The 18,748-nt window shown below is 37.5% G+C and overlaps 1 protein-coding gene across 1 annotated transcript in view; it reads right to left on the bottom strand.

The window, feature by feature from the left end:
* TLK1 (tousled like kinase 1) overlaps positions 1-18,748 on the bottom strand; it is a 70,746-nt gene that overhangs the window by 36,970 nt on the left and 15,028 nt on the right. Inside the window, exon 2 of the mRNA XM_063318200.1 lies at positions 301-419. Within this exon, the coding sequence (XP_063174270.1) occupies positions 301-419 (119 nt within the window). The remainder of the gene's footprint in view (positions 1-300; positions 420-18,748) is intronic.

The following is an 18,748-nucleotide window of genomic DNA, read 5'->3' as shown; positions in this document are numbered from 1 at the left end:
GTCTGGAAGTGCTTCCCATATCAACATCATACAGCTGATGCAAGATGCCATGATTGATAGTATTAAAAGCTGCTGAAAAATTAAAATTAACAGTAGGGCTACCATCTTCTTTCCCTCTCCCACTAAAAAAGAGGGGTTGTTGTTCATTGTATCATTTTGCTTGATAAACACTAAAAGTGCTCCTAAGTCCAGCTATATGACAATAAGACCGAATGAATTCAAGACTGCATATAATCCATATTCACTGAAACAAATAATCAACCCCTTGACTTTATTTTGTACAGTTCGCTTTCCTTTTACCTTTGCTCCAACGCTACAGCTTCCCGTACTTCCAGTACTGCCACTCACAACTCCGGTAAATCTAGCCTCTAACAGTTCTTGCCTTCTTGGATCCAGGCTATGAAGCTCATCCATTGCACCTATAAAATATTTTTAATTTGTTACATAACTCCAAATGATTTTACGTAACTATGAACAATTCTACTATTTCCCCCAAAATTTAAATTAAAGTTTGCATTATGTTGTCCTCCTCCAGAGATATCCTTTTTGCAGTAAAAGGCACCTGTGTTCAATGTACAACACAAAGTAGCAGAAAAGAAATGCAAACAAGTAATATAGGATGCAAAGAAGTGGGGAGAAGGGAATTCATGAGGTTATTGCTAATAATATGAAACTCAGTAATTTACAAATTCCAAATATATCAGCAGATGGCAAACAGCCATGTAAGCAGTTGAACCAAGAAAGGCAAGACTGTAGAAAAGTGAAATAAATTATTTGTATTTGCCTTCTCTGCAAAAGATGTAGTAGAGATCTCTAGTCACACAACTTTTTTCATCAAAGGATTCTGAGGACTTGAGGTAAATAATGTTTATAAATTCTAGAACTTACTGACAAATTGAAAACAAAGTGGGTCCAGATGGAAGCTATTTCATAATTCTAAAAGAATTCAAACATAAAATTGCTAATCTAACAAATTTGTTCTAAATATGTTCTTGAGAACTAGAAAATGATTAATATGCCAATTTTTAAAAAGGAATCCAGGAAATTACAGGCTGGTTAGCTTAAAAATAGCTTTTTAATTGTGGTTCACTGAGTGGGTCCACTATGCACTGACACATGTACGAATCTGAGCATAGTTTAGAACAAAGATCTACAACCTGAGGCCCTACAACAAGTTAATGAACTTCCCAAAAATCTTGGAACACATCCCTAAGTCCCAAGTGTAATTTTTAATGTGAACAAAAAGAAAAATTAATAAGAACATGGGAAACAATTAAACACTAGCTATATTTAATTAATGTAATGTCTTATATCTCTGTACAATTTAGATCTATACCTCAACACAGCAATCTTACCTACAGTTTTAAAAACTTACAACTTCAGTTAGACCACAGATTGTCTAATATATTGTCACATAAATATAATCAATTTGCTGGTTTTTAATTTAGCAAGCTAACAAGATCCACAACTGCCATTCTCAAGCTGTAATACAAACTTGGCTTTTATTGACAACTGTATACCCTCCTTAAGCTAAATGCTTCCATATATCTTAATTTTAATCTGTTAAAATCTGTTCAAAGCCATCAATTTCTGTTTCAGAAAAGAGCATACATAAATATCAGTGTCCCACTATAGAAGTATCATTGCATTTGAAGCACTCAGGAGAGTTTATAGTCATTTAAAACACCAATAACTTTATATTAGTGTTACTCTACTTTCACTAGACATCTGAGAAGTTTCTAAAACGTTTATTATTCATTCTCCTGCAACTGTTGAATTGTTATTTAATATCCAGAATAAATTAGTATGAATATATTTGTTTTACACAAGGCTGCTTTAAGTATCTCAATATCTAATTATTGCCTTAAGACCACAGATCTGTACTGGAACACTCAATGTCATCTGTACCAAATTTGGACTCCCCAACATCTTGATTAAAAAAAGTTTATGTTTTCAGTCTTTGACTTTGACTATACAGACAAAACCAAGATTAAAATACACAAACCTTTTCCTATCTCACCTGTATCTATGACAAAAGGGATTTAAATAAATATCCCTGTAGTCAATAGCTATTTGAACAATTTTATTTATTTGTTTTTATGTATGTTAGAATTATATCTTGACTTTCTCCCATGAGCTCAAGGCAATGTACACAGTATTCTATTTTTTTTCCTCCTACTATTCTGAGTAAGGTTGGTCCAAAAGTAAGTGACCAGTCAAAACTCAATCATAGCTGGCCAACTCAAGAAACAAGAACCACATGGATTTCAGAAAAGCATCTTTACTGCTACTTAAGGGGAAAAACCGTAATATTGAAAACTTTCCCAGGCAAACTTATAGCAAGCCAATTAAGGCTGAATCTTGCTGAAATGTTTCCTCCTCACAGCCCACCTCTCGGTTGTGCTGCCTCTTCACACACTTATTGAACTTGTTCTCTCATGCCTGCTTCCCACCATCTCTCACACTCTATGTGCTTCCACAGCCAACTGATTATGTGCCACCAAGCTGATGTTAACTCTTAGTAATCACACAGATAGCAATCACAGATTTGTCCCCAGTCTGGACCTTCAAGTTGTCCAATGGTGCACTCATTGCCACTGTAAAAGAGCCCATCCACCTTGCTGCTGGTTGTCCTTCTCTTTCCTTCCACCTTTCCCAGCATTATCGACTTCCCAAGGGACTTAAACCTAGGTCTCACCAGCCATAGTCCAACATCCCATCCTGGCAGGCTAGGCATGCTCCAATCCCATCAGCTATAAGGAATGCATACTGGCAGGGCCCAGAAGACAACACTTTTCTACCATAGTGCCCACAATTTGGAACATTCTCCATTTGGAGATTAGGTTGGCCCCAACCCTGCTGGTCTTTTGTAAGGCCTTAAAGAGCTGTTCTGTGCTCAGGCCTGGGGCCCCAAGTGGGTGAAGGGACCTGTCTCCTGGCTATATGGATGATGGTTGGTTTTCTCAGCTGCTGTGTATTTTAATTTTTGTATATGTACAGTAGTTGTTTATTTTTTATTATTGTTTGCTGTCCTAACAATCAGGAATCACGCTGAGACGAGGAATAGGTCTCTAGTGTTTATTACTGCTACATAAGACAGAAAATCCTAACAAACTGAAGCAGCGTGGGAAAAACCCAGACAGATAAATCCCAAAAGTTAAGGCGGGTCTGATCTGTGTCTCTTTGAATGGCTGCTTAACTCCTCAGTACTACGCATGCGTTTTCCCCCCTGGATAGAGGCCCCCTCCTGCTCGCCATCAGTACTCATGATATTTGCTGCCCAAAGTCGTCATCAAGATGGGTGGCTATATAAATTGATTGAATAAATATGTAAATAAATGTAAACACTAAATCAGCTGAGTCTCAATGATCTGTCTTCTCATTTTCTGTAATTCAAATACCAATTATATTACCTTATCTTTATTTAAATAATTTTAAATGTTACCAAAATGTATTTGAAGGACAGCATTGCATTCTGTATCATTTTCACAGGCATAGAAGAAATAATTCTTGAATCAGATGATATGGCAGAAACAACTCAGGAATCCAAATAGACCCTTGAGAACTGTCTTCCCTCAATCAATTTTCTTCCAATCAGGATTTCTTCTCATTTCAGAGGTCCACAACCATTTATAAGAGCAAGGCTCTAATAAATAGATCAATACAGCTTTAATTATTTTAACGTATCGGAATGAAACTTCATATGTACCCTTTCCTCTTCTGAAGTCCTCTTATCTTTGCAAGTCAAAAAGAAGTAATATTGCGCAGAATGCCTCCTACATATTCCAGATTCCTACTTTTAATGACTGTTTCCACTTATTTATTTGCAGATCTTCACCTAAATTTCAGTGTTCCAAGTACAAAATTTTCCAAACAGTATGGCTTCTTTCAAGACGTAATACTACTAAACATAAATATGAAACATCTCTTATTAATCAAACAGGAGTCATCATGAACACGAAACATAACAGGGTATTAGAGTTCTCTGAGTACAATATTAGAATATTTTTAATGAGCTCCCCTGAAATATTCACTTGCTACAGTAAGATTGCAGAACGTAAGTTTTATTACAAATGTGCTAAATTAAAACACATAGAGCCACTCTGGTGTAGTGGTTAAGGCATCAGGCTAGAAACTGGGAGACCATGAGTTCTAGTCCCGCCTTAGGCATGAAGACAGCAGGGTGATCTGAGACAGTCACTCTCTCAGCCCTAGGAAGCAGGCAATGGCAAACCACTTCCGAAATCTTGCCAAGAAAACTGCAGGGACTAGGGAGTCAAAACCAACTCAAAGGCACAAATATATACTTATATATCTATATATCATATCTATATAAAAATTAATACATGCATGACACATTCAAAAATGTTAAACTCTTCCTTTTAACACTGTCCCAGCAGTCTGAAGAAGTATAGTTGAGAATCATATCAATTTCCACAAGATGCTATGCAGCTACTCAAAGGTATTTTACTAGGCTGTGCAAACGTTCTGTGCACAGATCATTCAACACATGGAATAGCTAGTTTTAGGTGGTCCACACTCAGAACAAAAAAATATGTTTTGTCTCGACATGGCCTAAAATGTGTGTGTTGTCCTGGCTTGAACCAAGCACACACACAACAGCCAGTGGAAAAAGTTATTATCAACAGTGACAACACACACCTGAAGGGACATAAAGGAAAAGAAAGCACTGGGAAGGATGTGGGTCAGATATGCTATGCTTGAATTCAAGCCCTGCAATGGTGGCTCAGTAGAAGGAAGGTGCTGGGAGGACTGAGGAGAGGAACAGGTGGGACAGTCAGATATGCTGCATTGGAATTCAAGCATGGAAGCTAAGCAGAGGTAATGGAAAAAAAGGCACTAGGAACATGAACAAATGGGGTGGTACAAAGGACATGTAAATGAGGCAGGGAGAAAGGGAGATGTGCATCAGCCTTGTGCTACTTGCCCCGTAAGACTCGTCTGGATTTTGTCTTGGCAACCAAATGCTCTGGCTTTTAATCTGCTGGTCTGTGACCCACCTGGAATGGTCTGGGCCAAGCCTCTGCCTCACAATGTGTTTGTTCTGTACACAAACATATTTTCCATGCACAAACCTATTAGTTTACTGAACTCCAATTCAAAAATTCTTAATTTAGATGTTCATTCTGTGGTGTTTATGTGCAATCACAATTTCATTAGAAAAAGAACAAGGATAGTAGTTACTGCTTACCTATATCCTCAACAATCTCTCGTCCTTCTGCATAACTGATCTCAGAAACCTATGGACTATAGTACAGATCAGACAGAAGTACCAGGATGTAGCCAGATCAGCTACATCCAAATCAAAAGGTGTCAGAGTATTTTATCATTATGCTTTATATCCATAGGACCTTAAATAGTAAATTGTCTCTCTGAAAAAGCAACTTATTTATGGCATTTTTATCCTGCTCTTTAGGCAAAAGTGCTCTCAAAGATGCTTATATAAAAATCAATGAAAAAAACTAATTCCTACCAACAGGGATATTATTTTAAGAAACATGACACAAAAAAGAAAAGCAATGAGAGAGAAAGAGAAAAATAACAAATTCAGGTTACAAAGGGAAATGGTTGTTCTTAAATAATAGCCAGCTGTTTATAGTTCAGGGAGAGGACAAGCCTGAGGGAGGTGCTGTATCTGCAAGACTGAAGAAATCTTTCCCTTCCCAAGTGATTTCTCTCCCTCTGAAACATAAAGCTGTTACAGCTGCTATATACTATAAGTGGATATTGTTTCAGTCTTGACAACAAACTACTAATACACACAATGCATTGTGGTTTTGCCTGTCAGGATTTGCAACATTAATAGTTTTAATGTACAACTTCCAGGTATAGCACAAAATATCAGCTGTATGACTCTCTCTCTCTCTCTCTCTCTCTCATTCTCTCTCTCTCTCTTGGATTAATCCTCCTGACAGTTTGCTTTGCTTTGATAGCTGAAAATGCAAATGATCTCCAAACTCTCGGAATGAAAGCAAAGGAGTACGGTGAAAAAAATGGGATTAAGATTCAATATAAAGAACACAGAACACCACCACCAACCAGATACACCAACCAGCCTTAGAATTGATAGGGAAGATCCTGAAGTGGTAGATAGCTTCTGCCTTTTACAATAAACTATCAACAATAAAGGAACCAGCGAAATAGGCCACAAACTAGCACTTGGCAGAGTAGCAATGAAGATCTTGAAAAATATATTCAGATGCCACAATGTATGTATAACTACAAAGATCAGAATCATGCAGGTAATGGTTTTTCCTGTGACACTGTATGAAAGTGAAAGTTGGACCCTGAAGAAGCTGAATAGAAAGAGTATTGACACTTTTGAACTTTGGTGTTGGACAAGACTCCTGAGAATAGTATGGATAGCCAAAAAAATAAAAAAAAACCAACACCACAAACACAAACAAATGGATGATAGAACAAATCAATCCAGAGCACTCATTCGAGGCACACATGACCAGATGTGAATTATCTTACTTCAGACACATTATGTGAAGACCTAGCTCTCTTGAGAAATCTATAATGCTGGGAAAGGTAAGGAAGGAAAGAGAGCAAGAAGATGACCCACAGCAAAGGATGCACCACAGGAAGACTGGAGGAACCAGGATGGGAGCAGATCTTCCTGGAGAAAATCTATCTATGTGGTCACTAACAGTCAGCCTCAACTTGATGGGACATAACGCATCAACGAATAGCTTGCTTAGGAAAATAATCTTATAAATATACCGTATATATTCAACCCTGTTCAAATAATTTGTCTCTGGTAGGATATTTAAGATACTTCACATCTCTCATCCATACTCTGCCCTATGCATATCCTGGTGTGGAAGAACAGCCTCACAGAAGTCAGCCTGTGTTCTTCTTTCCCTTTGATTTTTCCTCCTTTGGGACTTTAAAGCAGCGTGAGTAGCTATGCACCACACCTGTGCTCCATCTATAAAAGGAGAACCCTTCAACATGTGAATGTGGGTTTATGTCAAGAGGAGGTTGTCTTATAGATTCAGGTGAGAGTGATGAGGCCAGGACAAAATGCAGTGGGGAACTGGCAGTGAAGGAAGAGCAGATGTGAATTCCAATGAACCAACAGCTGAAAAGCTGAGAGGTGAAACAGAACCTCCCTTGTAACAAAGAGAAGAAAAAATCATTCTCCTTCTCTGAGGTTGGAACAATTTTCCCCAAAGAACCTGTCATACCTGATCATAAATGAACCCAAAGAACCTGTCATACCTGGTGAATGCATCTCCGTGGGAGCAGGTGGTTCCATCTGCTTTGAAAGAAATGGTGGTCTTCCCCTTCCTTAAGAAGCCATCCTTGGACCCAACAATACTAAACGACTTTGTCCAGTTTCCAACCTTTCCTTTTTAGGGAGGGTTGTGGAGAAAGTAGTAGTGCACAGCTTCTGGGGCCCAGGAGGAAGTGGATCTGGACCTTTTCCAGTCAAGATTCAGGTGGGTTTATAATACTGAGCATTGGTCATGCTTATGGATGACCTCTAAAGGGCTCTAGACAGGGATGGTACATCCATCCTTGCCCTTCTAGATCTCTTTGATACCATCAACCATGGTATTCTTCTGGACCAGCTTCGAACATTGGGAGTGGGGGACACTGTTCTGCAATGGTTCTCCTCCTTTTTCTGGGGTTGGTTCCACTCAATGTTGGGGGGGAGGAATGTCTGGCCTTTCTTATGTGGGGTGTCTTAGGGCTTGATTCTTTCCCTGTTTCTATTTAATATCTACGTAAAACTGCTGGATGAGGTCTTCCTTTAACATGGAGGGCAATACCACCAATATGCTGATAATCCTCATCTTTACATTTCCACTCTTGGCCATACAAGTGATGCTATTGAGGTTCTTACCCAGTGCCTGGAGGCTGTGAGGGTCTGGATAAGGGACAACTGGTTGCAACTCAACCTTGGCAAGACCAAGTGGCTTTGGGGTTTGGGGCCCCCTAGATCTGGTGATGTTTCATCTTTAACTCTTGATGAAATACCAGATAGAACTGATGGGCCCCAGACCAGAACTGGTGCCCAATGAGGCCTTTCCATGGACTCATCTTGTGTGCTAGTTGTTCCTATTCCTGGACCATGAGGTTCTGCTCACTGTCACTCACGCCTTAGTTACTTCCCAATTCAATTACTGCAATATACTCTACATAGCCTTGAAGAGTACTTAGAAACTTCAATTGGTGCAAAATGTGGCAGCTTGTACAGTCTTGGATACACTGAAGTTTGCCCATGTAACACTACTGCTGTGTGAGTTGCAGTGGCTTTCAGCATGCTTCTGGGTGCAGTTCAAGATGCTGGTTATTACCTTGAAAGCCCTATGTGGCATGGACCTGGCTACTTGCAGGTCTATCTCTGAGGGTGCCTGCACATTCCTTCAAATCCAACAGGGTGGGCGCACACCAGGTCCCGTCTCTTAAATAATATGATCTTATGGGACCAAGGAGGTGTGCCTTCTCTATCACAGTGCCTGCCCTATGGAATGGCCTTCTTCTGACACTCAGGTGGGCCTAACCCTCTTGGCCTTCTGGAAGGTTAATACGTGGCTTCCCCCTGCCCCAAATGTTAGGGCCACGATGCTAGGGGAGCCCAATATATGTGGGCGGGTGTTTTATTGAATTGTTTTGTGGTGCCTCAATCATTTATTTATTTTTTTGTACTGTAATATTTAAAGGGCTAGGGGTGTTATACTGATTTGTATGTAATGTTTGCCATCCAAAGTTACTTAAGATGGGCAGCTATATAAATTTTCTAAATAAATATATAAATTGTCCATTCAGAAAATGTTTTCTGAGCATTACATGTTTTAAGCAAAAACTGATGAGGGTACTGCTAGATAGATCAAACTTTCAGGATTTCTGCCAATTCTGCATTTATTCTAGTCACAATTTTATTGACACACTTTGTTTTCCAGGTCAAATAACAGGCAAGACAATGATCTTCACTTAAATCCACAGAATTCTTTTTTTCTCAAGGGTAATCTATCCTATCAGCTTTATACAGTTATGTTCTTGAAGTTCCTTGCTAATTTCAGAATAAAAGGCAAGAATCAATGCATTTCCTGTTAGTAAATAAAAGAGTAAAGGAAAAGTCTCTAACCCTAACTCTGCTTAGCTTTCCAAGATCCATTAGATGAGCCGTAGCAAAATAGGATGTAGATTACTTTTCTTTCAACTATGCTGGCCAGAAAGCATTTTTAGTGCATCAGAGTGAGCTTCCCTCCAGACAACAAAACAACTGCATGACTATCTTGTGCAGTTTCTGTCAGAGCAACTTGCAGAAGGCATACACAGAGTGCTCAGGTCAGGAAGAAGACATGTACTCAGCGGTATCTATCCTGATGCCTGAACTTACACATTAATCCAATGATATTCAAACAATTTTCACTGTTCAGAAAAATACTTTTTTCATAATAACAGCTAAATAAGCCCTAAGGTGCTGCCTCTCAAAATACAGCTGAGATGATAATGTCCTAAGGCGACTGCTATTGGGATTGAAGAAAAGAAAGCTACTAATATTTTCACAGAAAAAAACAATATCCTGCACGCTTCTCAAAGCTAAATACTGACCAACGTTCAGTCCATGACCTTTGCCATTATTTCTGTATGTAAGATTTGGTTCCTTGCACATTTTGGTCTTCACAGCTGGTTATGTCAGGCATGATAGAAGTGCAACAATTATCATACAGACTGTAAATAATTACTACTACATTAACTTACAAGAAAAGAAATGTAATTCCATTCTTGGAATACGAAAGAGTATATTCTTTCCTGAAACAAAGTATAGTGCTTCAAATACCAAACAGTACATGGCACGGGACCCAGTTATTTGAGGGCCTGCCTCTCCTTGGTAACATCTATCCGTCCCATTAGGTCTGGCAGGAAACACATGTTACGGGTCCCATCTATTAAGGAGTGTCATCTGATAGGGCCCAGGAAGAGAGCCTTTTCTACTGTGGTGCCTTCCCACTGGAACATCATCCCCCACAGACATTAGATTGGCTATGACTGTACTGGCCTTTCGGAAGGCTCTGAAGATGTGGTTTTGCCATAGTGCTTGGGGATCTGGCAGTACAGTAGTGTGGAGAATGTTAAGATGGTTGTATTGCTAGTGATGCATGGATTGTAACTCTGCCGCTGATTTTTTTTTTATGGTTTTAATTTGCTTTCTAATCTGGTTTTTGTTTTTTTTGTTTTTTGTTATTTTATTTGTATTTTGTTTACTGTTTCTTGCTGTTGTTTTTAATTATATGAGCTGCCCAGAGTCACCTATGTAGGATAGGCGTCTATATAAATTGAATAAATTAATAATAAACACAAAGAACAGATCTGATTCAGTCATGCTGATACACATGAAGTCTTCAATGAAATGTTTAATATTTTACGATAAATTATCCTGATAGCATATTTGCACAATGCATACAAATTTAAACAGTAACAAAAATGGAAAATGGATGCTACTACATTTTCCTTTAATAAATTGATACCTTGAAATCTGAGCCCTCAGGACGTAACAGTAAGAACTTACACATATAACTAGAGCACTTTAACTCAAGGTTCTCAAAGGCTGATCATTAGAACCTTTTTCAGATGGTGGACATACAATGGCCATGCTGGCAAAAACTGCAGAGCCATGCTGTCTAATCCTTCTCATTTGTTTAGAAGTGAGTCCCCTTATGCTCAGCAGTATTCCAAGGTAAGGAAGGATTAAATATTTTTAAAAATCAATGTAGATTTTAAATTCTGAGTTGCTAGCTTTAAATTGGTAGAATCAAATTTATATTTGCCCTCCCTCCAATCATATTTAGAATATTATGTCCTATACCAGCATCCAGTTTTCATTTATCTGTTTTTCCTAATTTTATACATGTTTTTATCAGTCCTTCTATTGTTTCTACGATTTCAGATTAGAAATGGATTTATTATTTATCGCTTCTTTCCATTAAGACAGGCAAAACTAAAATAAAATGGAAACCAAGCAAACCAAAAATGCAATTAAGATAATAATTACATATATACTTACAAATAGTTGTATAATAAAACTTCTGTATTAAAACAATTCAAGAGGCTAATTACTAATGGCAGACTTGGTGAAACTGACGTATACCCTTACCAACTTATGTTTGGATTATATAAAGTCCTCTACTTGAGGCTGTCACCGAAGACTCCTCAGAAACTGTAACTGGGACAGAATACAACCATTTATTTATGACAGGTAAGAGACATTTTACCACAATTACGGAGAATGCATCATTGGTTGTCAAGAGGCCTTTTATGGGTGGGATAGAAGAGGGTATGGTATGGGTCTACCCACCCGCCTGCCTCTCCCCAACAGGCAAGTAGATTACAAGTCTGGAATCAGACACTATAAATTAGTGGGTTAATTAACAGTGACTCACCCTGAGTCTCAGACTGGAGGCACATATAAATACCGTAAATAAATAAATAGTTTAAAAAGCTATTTAGTGGCTCTTCTTAAATGCAGAGTGTGTGTATTAGGATTTGGGAGTGATTCAAGGGAAAGCCCTTTTCCAAGTCCCCAGCAGGGAATTTCTGCAAACAGAATCTCTTTGGACAGGTTGACAAAGGCAAACCTTCAAATAATCAGACTTTAAGATATTTAGTGTTTTAAAGATTAAAAACAACAGTTAGAATTAATCCCAGAAAACAATTAGCAACCAATATCAGTCTTTTGTGAGGACATGTATAGTCATATTCTTGGGCACGGTTAACAGATTACCTCATATTTTGAACCAATTAAAGCTTCTAGATAATCTTTTAAGGAAATCCTTACAGACTGAGTTGTAGTAACCTAACCATGATAAAACTATATTCACACAGATATAATAAGTTTATTGTAGTGACTAAGGGTCATAACAACATCACATAAGATTAAAAAAAGAATGAAATTAATAAGAAGAAGAAAAAGAGAAAGGGAAGAAAACAAGGGGGGAAAGCATGTAAGAAAATTAAGATGGAATAAATACTAACATCGTGAGCATTTATATTTCTTTCCAACTTTAAAAGAAAGCATGGCAAAGATAACCTGACTGCTAGCAGCTAGAATAGCATTTGCAAGATGTAGTTCAGTCATTCAGCACTGAGCCCTTAAGTTTGTTTATCATCAATATTTCCCCTCTGATTTCATCATAGACAGGACAGTACAATAATGTCCTCCACATGGCTGACACCACAGGGCAGAGGCGATTCCACTGAATATTTGCAAAATCTCCCTTCAAAGTATGTGGTGGCATGGTCTGAAAGTGGAGAAAAGTAAAAGCTTTCCTCAGCGAAGTGCTGGTGATGTTGACCAAATACTGGGAGAGGTTTCCATGTTTCTTATAACAGTAGTACCAAGATGAAAACTTTGAAATTGTACCACAGTAGAATCAGCGTGACGGGGTGAGCTCCCGTTGCTAGTCCTAGCTCCTGCCAACCTAGCAGTTCGAAAACATGCAAATGTGAGTAGATTAATGGGTACCGCTTCAGCGGGCAGGTAACGGCGTTCCGTGTAGTCATGCCGGCCACATGACCAGGGAAGTGTCTACGGACAAACGCCGGCTCTTCGGCTTTGAAATGGAGATGAGCACCGCTCCCTAGAGTCGGACACGACTGGACTTAATGTCAAGGGAAACCTTTACCTTTACCTAGCATCTCTACAGGTATACCATTCAAAAAATTTATCTCTGATGTACTGCTTCAAAACTAAGTTCCCCTAAAGGGGGCAGGGAGCCTATGAAGTCTAAATCAGTACCAAAGCATAGACAAAACAGTTTAACAACATCAAACTAGGATTCCATCCAGAGCATAGGATGCATCTCTTTCCAAAAAACATAAATATATCCCCTACTGAAAGTAGGTCTTTCCTCGGTTGACTTGCAGTAACAATCACCTTGATTAGATGAAGGTCGAGAAGTTCTCGTATCTAGATTTTCCTTCAAATTATTACTATTTTCCTTAAACAGTATTTTCTTACTTTATACAAACTTACTATATTTTATTTTATTATTGGATTGGATTGTTAATGTTCATTAACAGCTGTGAAGGAAATCAAAGGGCATACAGCTGATAGTTAAAGGGAAAAACAGCTAAATGAACAAATAAATAAACAGCTTTCCTGAATAGGGTTTTAGTTCACTGCCACTGAAGGAACAAGTACAAACCTTAGAAACCAAAATAGTTATAAAAAGTCCTAAATAGCCTGAGATCCAGAAACCTGAGAAAGTACCTTTTGCCATATAGATCTGCCAAACAAGTACAACAGCAATCAGAAGGCTTCTTGGCTGTGCCACTCCAGTTAACTTCCACTTGCAAATAACCTAGAAGACTGTCATTTCTGCTGCTGCACTCACTTTCTGGAATACCCTCCCCTTAAAATAAAGTATGCATTGGCTGTGCTAAAATTTAAACACATTCCAAAATAATTTTATTCACCTTGGCATCTACCTGAAACCCTTGCATGATGCAGTTGGACTAATTATCACTATTACTTATGTCTGCTTTTTAATGTTTTTGTATTATTTTATTTATATTTTCATGTAATTTTAATGGATCCTAAGCACTTTGATAGCAATGTAATTGCATGCTATTCTGATCAAATAGTAAGACCACAGAGACCAATTGTCCCAAAAGAGAGCAAGTTCTCTCATTTATAAAAAGCATTCAGGGTTAACATTTTATTTAGTTCTGACTCCAGGCTCCCTTCACTTACTCCTAAATTTACTCTATAATGGAAATATATCCGAGATAGAGCATATAACAAATCAATTATGGAATAATTTCAATTTCTTTAGTATTCTGAAGACTGTTTACACTAACTGGACAACAATTCCAGAAGCACGGAGATGCTGTTTCTTCCAGTTATCCATTCTATGAAAAGTACCTCTTTCACCCACAGACATCTCTGCTGGGACAGGTAATTTTTCCAAACAAAGATTTGCATGATGAATATGCTGTTGTATATAACCATAACAAGAGGGCTGTGATTCTATCACATCTTTTGGGACAAAGAAAATAACTAATTTAGAGCTGCTGTTTTCTTAGAGATACACAGATAATATGGTGAAATCGAATCACTATAGTTGTTATTTCTCCAAGTTGTGAAAATTTTATCTGGAATTCTGGGCAAGCCAGTAGAAGCTTGACTATAACAGGTTTACCACAATCTGCAAAAGCACTTACTACTTTGCAGCTTTTGAAAGCAATGTAGCCTGGGCAATATATTTCATACACTGTGTCTTGTGGCAGAAGCCACTGATTAATATGTATGTTCTTTGATCTTTGAAATACATATTTCCAAAGGAAATAATTGAAACACAGGATAACAATGGTTAAGACTGTTACATACCCTCAAAGTTACTACTAATTCCTTTATAACTTTTCTTGGCTGTGTGTCAGGCAAAGAGCAGCAATCTAATATTGGCTTCTTCCTGATATAACAGTTCAGTGACATCTTCAATACTGCAGCAATTATCATATATAACTAATGAGATTACCCTCTGAAGTTTTTCCCTGTATTTTTTTTATTTCTCTTTCAAAACAGAAAGATTTATTTGATTAGAGGATTCCACATTAAAAAAAATTAGCTAATACCTTTTAAGCTCCTACATGTTCTTACATTGTAGAACATCAATACATCTACTATATATTGCTTCTAAATTCTATATTGATGAACAATTGTCTTGCTTTGGCTACTTTATAACCAAAGACCTCTAAACACTTCTGCTGAATCACAAAATATGAAAATAGGTTTTCATATGATGACCACACCATCAAATAAACCACCTGTCCAAATATAGTTCTACTGGTTTTTAATGTAAGTTCCTTTCTCTCAATCAGAATTCCTAGTGTTGACAGTTGACCATGATTTTGGCTAAGAATTCTCTCATTTCATTTATGTTTGTGTCTCCTTGACAGTCTTTCAATCTGAAATTTGCAATAAACTTTTACTCCAAATTTCTTTGCATTTTAAAGGTCACTCAGATCTAATGATATCACTAATATCAGTACTGAACAAGTTCTACTGTTTTGGTTTAATGTGCATAAAATATATCAAGTATTTCATATTGATGAAGACACAGATGACTTTGCCCTTGATATGGAAGATTGTTTTCATAATTAATTTTTTAAATTGTTAGAAAATTTTCATAATGGCTATTTTGGGAATTTGTGAATGAAGGAGTAGTAGCAACATATTTGTCATGAGTACTGATGGCGAGCAGGAGGGGGCATCTATCCAAGGGGGAAAACGCATGCGTAGCACTGAGGAATTAAGCAGCCATTCAAAGAGACAGAGATCAGACCCGCCTTAACTTTTGGGGTTTACCTGTCTGGGTTTTTCCCACGCTTCTTCAGTTTGTTAGGATTTTCTGTCTTATGTAGCAGTAATAAACACTAGAGACCTACTCCTCGTCTCAGCGTGATTCCTGACTGTTAGGACAATATTAGTATATTAAAGTATTCTTATAAAATCAAGATTTGTAAGTTTCACTCCTAAATGTTAATTCATAGAGAATATGCTGATATTTGAGTATTATCTATTTCTGCATTAATCCAAATTTCGAACTGAAGTGAGATCATTATAGTTAATAATTTTATTATGAGTAACAGATAAATGCTATTTGTTTCTTCATGCAGGTGATTATCAAGCACCTGATTTTCATCTGGGCTCATGATTACAGGTAAACTTCATCTACGTTTGTAAGAGAACCAAAAATGCATAACTGTATATTTGAATTGCATTAATGAACATAAGATATGTATGTCTGGGTATACCCACTGAAAAGGTCCTATTATCCAATGAAAAATCCACTAATGCCAAATATTGGAGTACCTAAAGGAAGTCATCCATGGTCATCTCAGCTGTTGGGCAAGTTTGTAAAAACAGAGATTTATAGGTCAAAACTTATTGTAAGTAAAAACAATTTTAAGAGCCAATTATGATATTTAAGTACTGGTCAATTCAGTATAACAAGTTCCAAGTTAACATGGCTGCTATATCGACCATGGTATCCTTTTGGGGCGGCTCAGGGAGTTGGGGGTGGGTGGCGTAGTCTTGCGCTGGTTCTCCTCCTTCCGCCAGGGCTGGTCCCAGTCGGTGTTGATAGGGGAGGAGAGATCGGCTCCACGGATCCTTTGTGGGGCACCGCTTCGGGTCCAATTCAAGGTGTTGGTTATCAGCTTTAAAGCCCTACATGGCATGGGACCAGGATATCTGAGGGACCGTCTCATCCTTATTACATCGACCCACCCCATCCTGTCATGCAGGGAGGGCATGTTATGGGCCCCATCTATAAAAGAATTCCATCTAGCGGGGTCTTGGAAGCGTGCCTTCTCTGCTGTAGCTCCTGCCCTTTGGAACATCCTTCCCCCAGAGGTGAGACAAGCCCCCTCGCTCCTGGACTTCCGCAAAAGATTAAAGAGCTGGTTTTGTAGGCAGGCTTGGAATAGGAGGGCAAATAATTACACCTGGGAATGGCTAGCGCCATGAAGTGATCCGGAAGGACCTACCACACTGAAGGTCTGATTAAGATCTCTTCGCCATGCAGATGTTATTATATTTATATTTTTATTGTATTTTTAATTGTAATGGTTTTATATTTTAATTTTGTTTTATTGTAAGCCGCCCAGAGTCCCCCTGTTGGGGAGAGATGGGCGGTGAATAAATTTATAAATAAAAATAAAAATAAAATAAATATAGTCAATTATTTTGTTTACCTCAAAGTAGATACTATGACTCCTTCAAAGTCCTATTACCACCCTCAATGTTTCCCAATGTTTCCTTAATGGAAAGACAGCTTTAAACTGAAATTGGAAGCATAGTTAACATTTCAGAAAATTACTTTTACATTCTGATTGGGGAAAAAGGTCCATGGCAACATCTCATGCAAAAGACTCAGCAGTTAGTTTTCTTAGATGCCAGGTCAATTTTGCTGTCTTTCTACCTGGAATTTTATTATTTGACCACATTTTATACAAATATGAAACACAATTACCATTTTGAGTGGGATCCAACTGGAAAGAAACAGAATCAAGTAGGAGGTAAATCATGCATGTTATATACATTTTGGATGCCTGACTGCAATTTTCTTCCTGTTCTCGTGACCTGCTCATCCACTTCCCAGAATTGAATTAAATTAAAAAAAACTGTGAAAATTACACTAGCAGTATTCTTTCTGAATTTTTCAACTGTTTACAAGAAGCAAAGTTTCTAAAATGATGTTTAGAATAAAAAAAGAGCACTAAGATGTCAAATCTCCAGTTCAGCAATATAAAGTTTATGCAAGCCATTACAAAAAAGCAAATTCTGGCACCTTAAATATGGCTCAACTGAGACCCAACTTAGATCCATGGTATGGTCCTCTAAAGTGTCCTAGTAGGTATATCCCCTCCTTTCTTAGCTTCTGGTTTTCATTCATCATGATTTGCTGAAATATTAAGATTAGTACTAGCCACAGCTTCTCAGTTTTCAAATGACACTTCATATACTCATTTTAAATATGGACAGCAAAAACTAAACCTAATCTTAACTCAAAAAAAGGAAGAAAGAAACCCATAATCCAGGGAAGCATCCTGAAGAAACCATAATCTGGTATCGTAACATTTCTATTCCTACAGGCAGAATTTAATGTAAACATTCTGCATATATATAGTTCTGCTGTACAGCCTTATCCTACTACATTTATTCCTGTGTTTTTATCTTCTTCCTGTTGCTTTCCAATGTTGAATTTTAAATTTTAAGTTCCTCAGGACAAGCCTGTATTTTTACTGATTCTGTAAACATGCTGGTACTGTACAGTACAGCAGCATCGAAGCCATCAGCTTGTAAAATATAACTTCAAATGATCTAGGAATACATGATAAAATACTGACTTTAAGAATATAAGTAAGCAACATACAAAACTTCAGAAATGCTGTACACTAACCTCAGTGTCTGATGGCATTCACCATGCATATTGTTCTATTGTTCTAAAAATCATGCAAATCATGAAAAACTTAACATTGTGTATTAAAATAGCATGCCTGTAGCCAACTACCATAAAGGTGATAAATTCCCTTCACTGAAATTTACATTGGGTAACAGAGTTTAATGTGCTGACATCACAATGTTCTTTTATGACATTCATATCCTTTTGCTCTTTCAGGATACACCAAATATTTGCAGTAGTCAGAACTAGGTCTATTAAACAATTCAGGACACAATCATACAAACTGTATCATTAACTAAAAAGCTAATAGTAATAAAGCTCTTATTATGGCATACATTTTTAGACTACAGTACAATTGCATTAGATGAGTGAAATGTCCATCTGAGAGTATGATCTTTCTTTGATTAGGAGCCATTGATGATAAACAGACAGAGCAAGATCAGTAATATAACTGCAACTTTAGAGGAGTACAATAACTTTCTGTTGAGTCAGGGTGCTAGTTATATTCAGAATCTGAAGACTAAATTCCACAAAGTCAGATATAATGATTAATTCCAATTCAACACTTTTCACATTAGTGCCTGCCTCCAGAACAGAACAGTAGCTGGTCATGTCATAATTTGTTTTAATCTGATAGCACCATTATCTGTACTGCATGATGCATCTCTTTCCAGTGTATTAAACATATGTTAAAATAGAAAAGATCATTATCAGATATACAAAAGTCATAGGCCTAATAAGATGCTAAAACATTAGATATTTAATCCCGATTTACTGTATAACCCACAATTAATTGAGTT

The sequence above is a fragment of the Candoia aspera genome, chromosome 1 (assembly GCF_035149785.1).
Source record: "Candoia aspera isolate rCanAsp1 chromosome 1, rCanAsp1.hap2, whole genome shotgun sequence".
Lineage (NCBI taxonomy): Eukaryota > Metazoa > Chordata > Lepidosauria > Squamata > Boidae > Candoia > Candoia aspera.
This window is presented reverse-complemented; position numbering and strand designations above follow the sequence as displayed.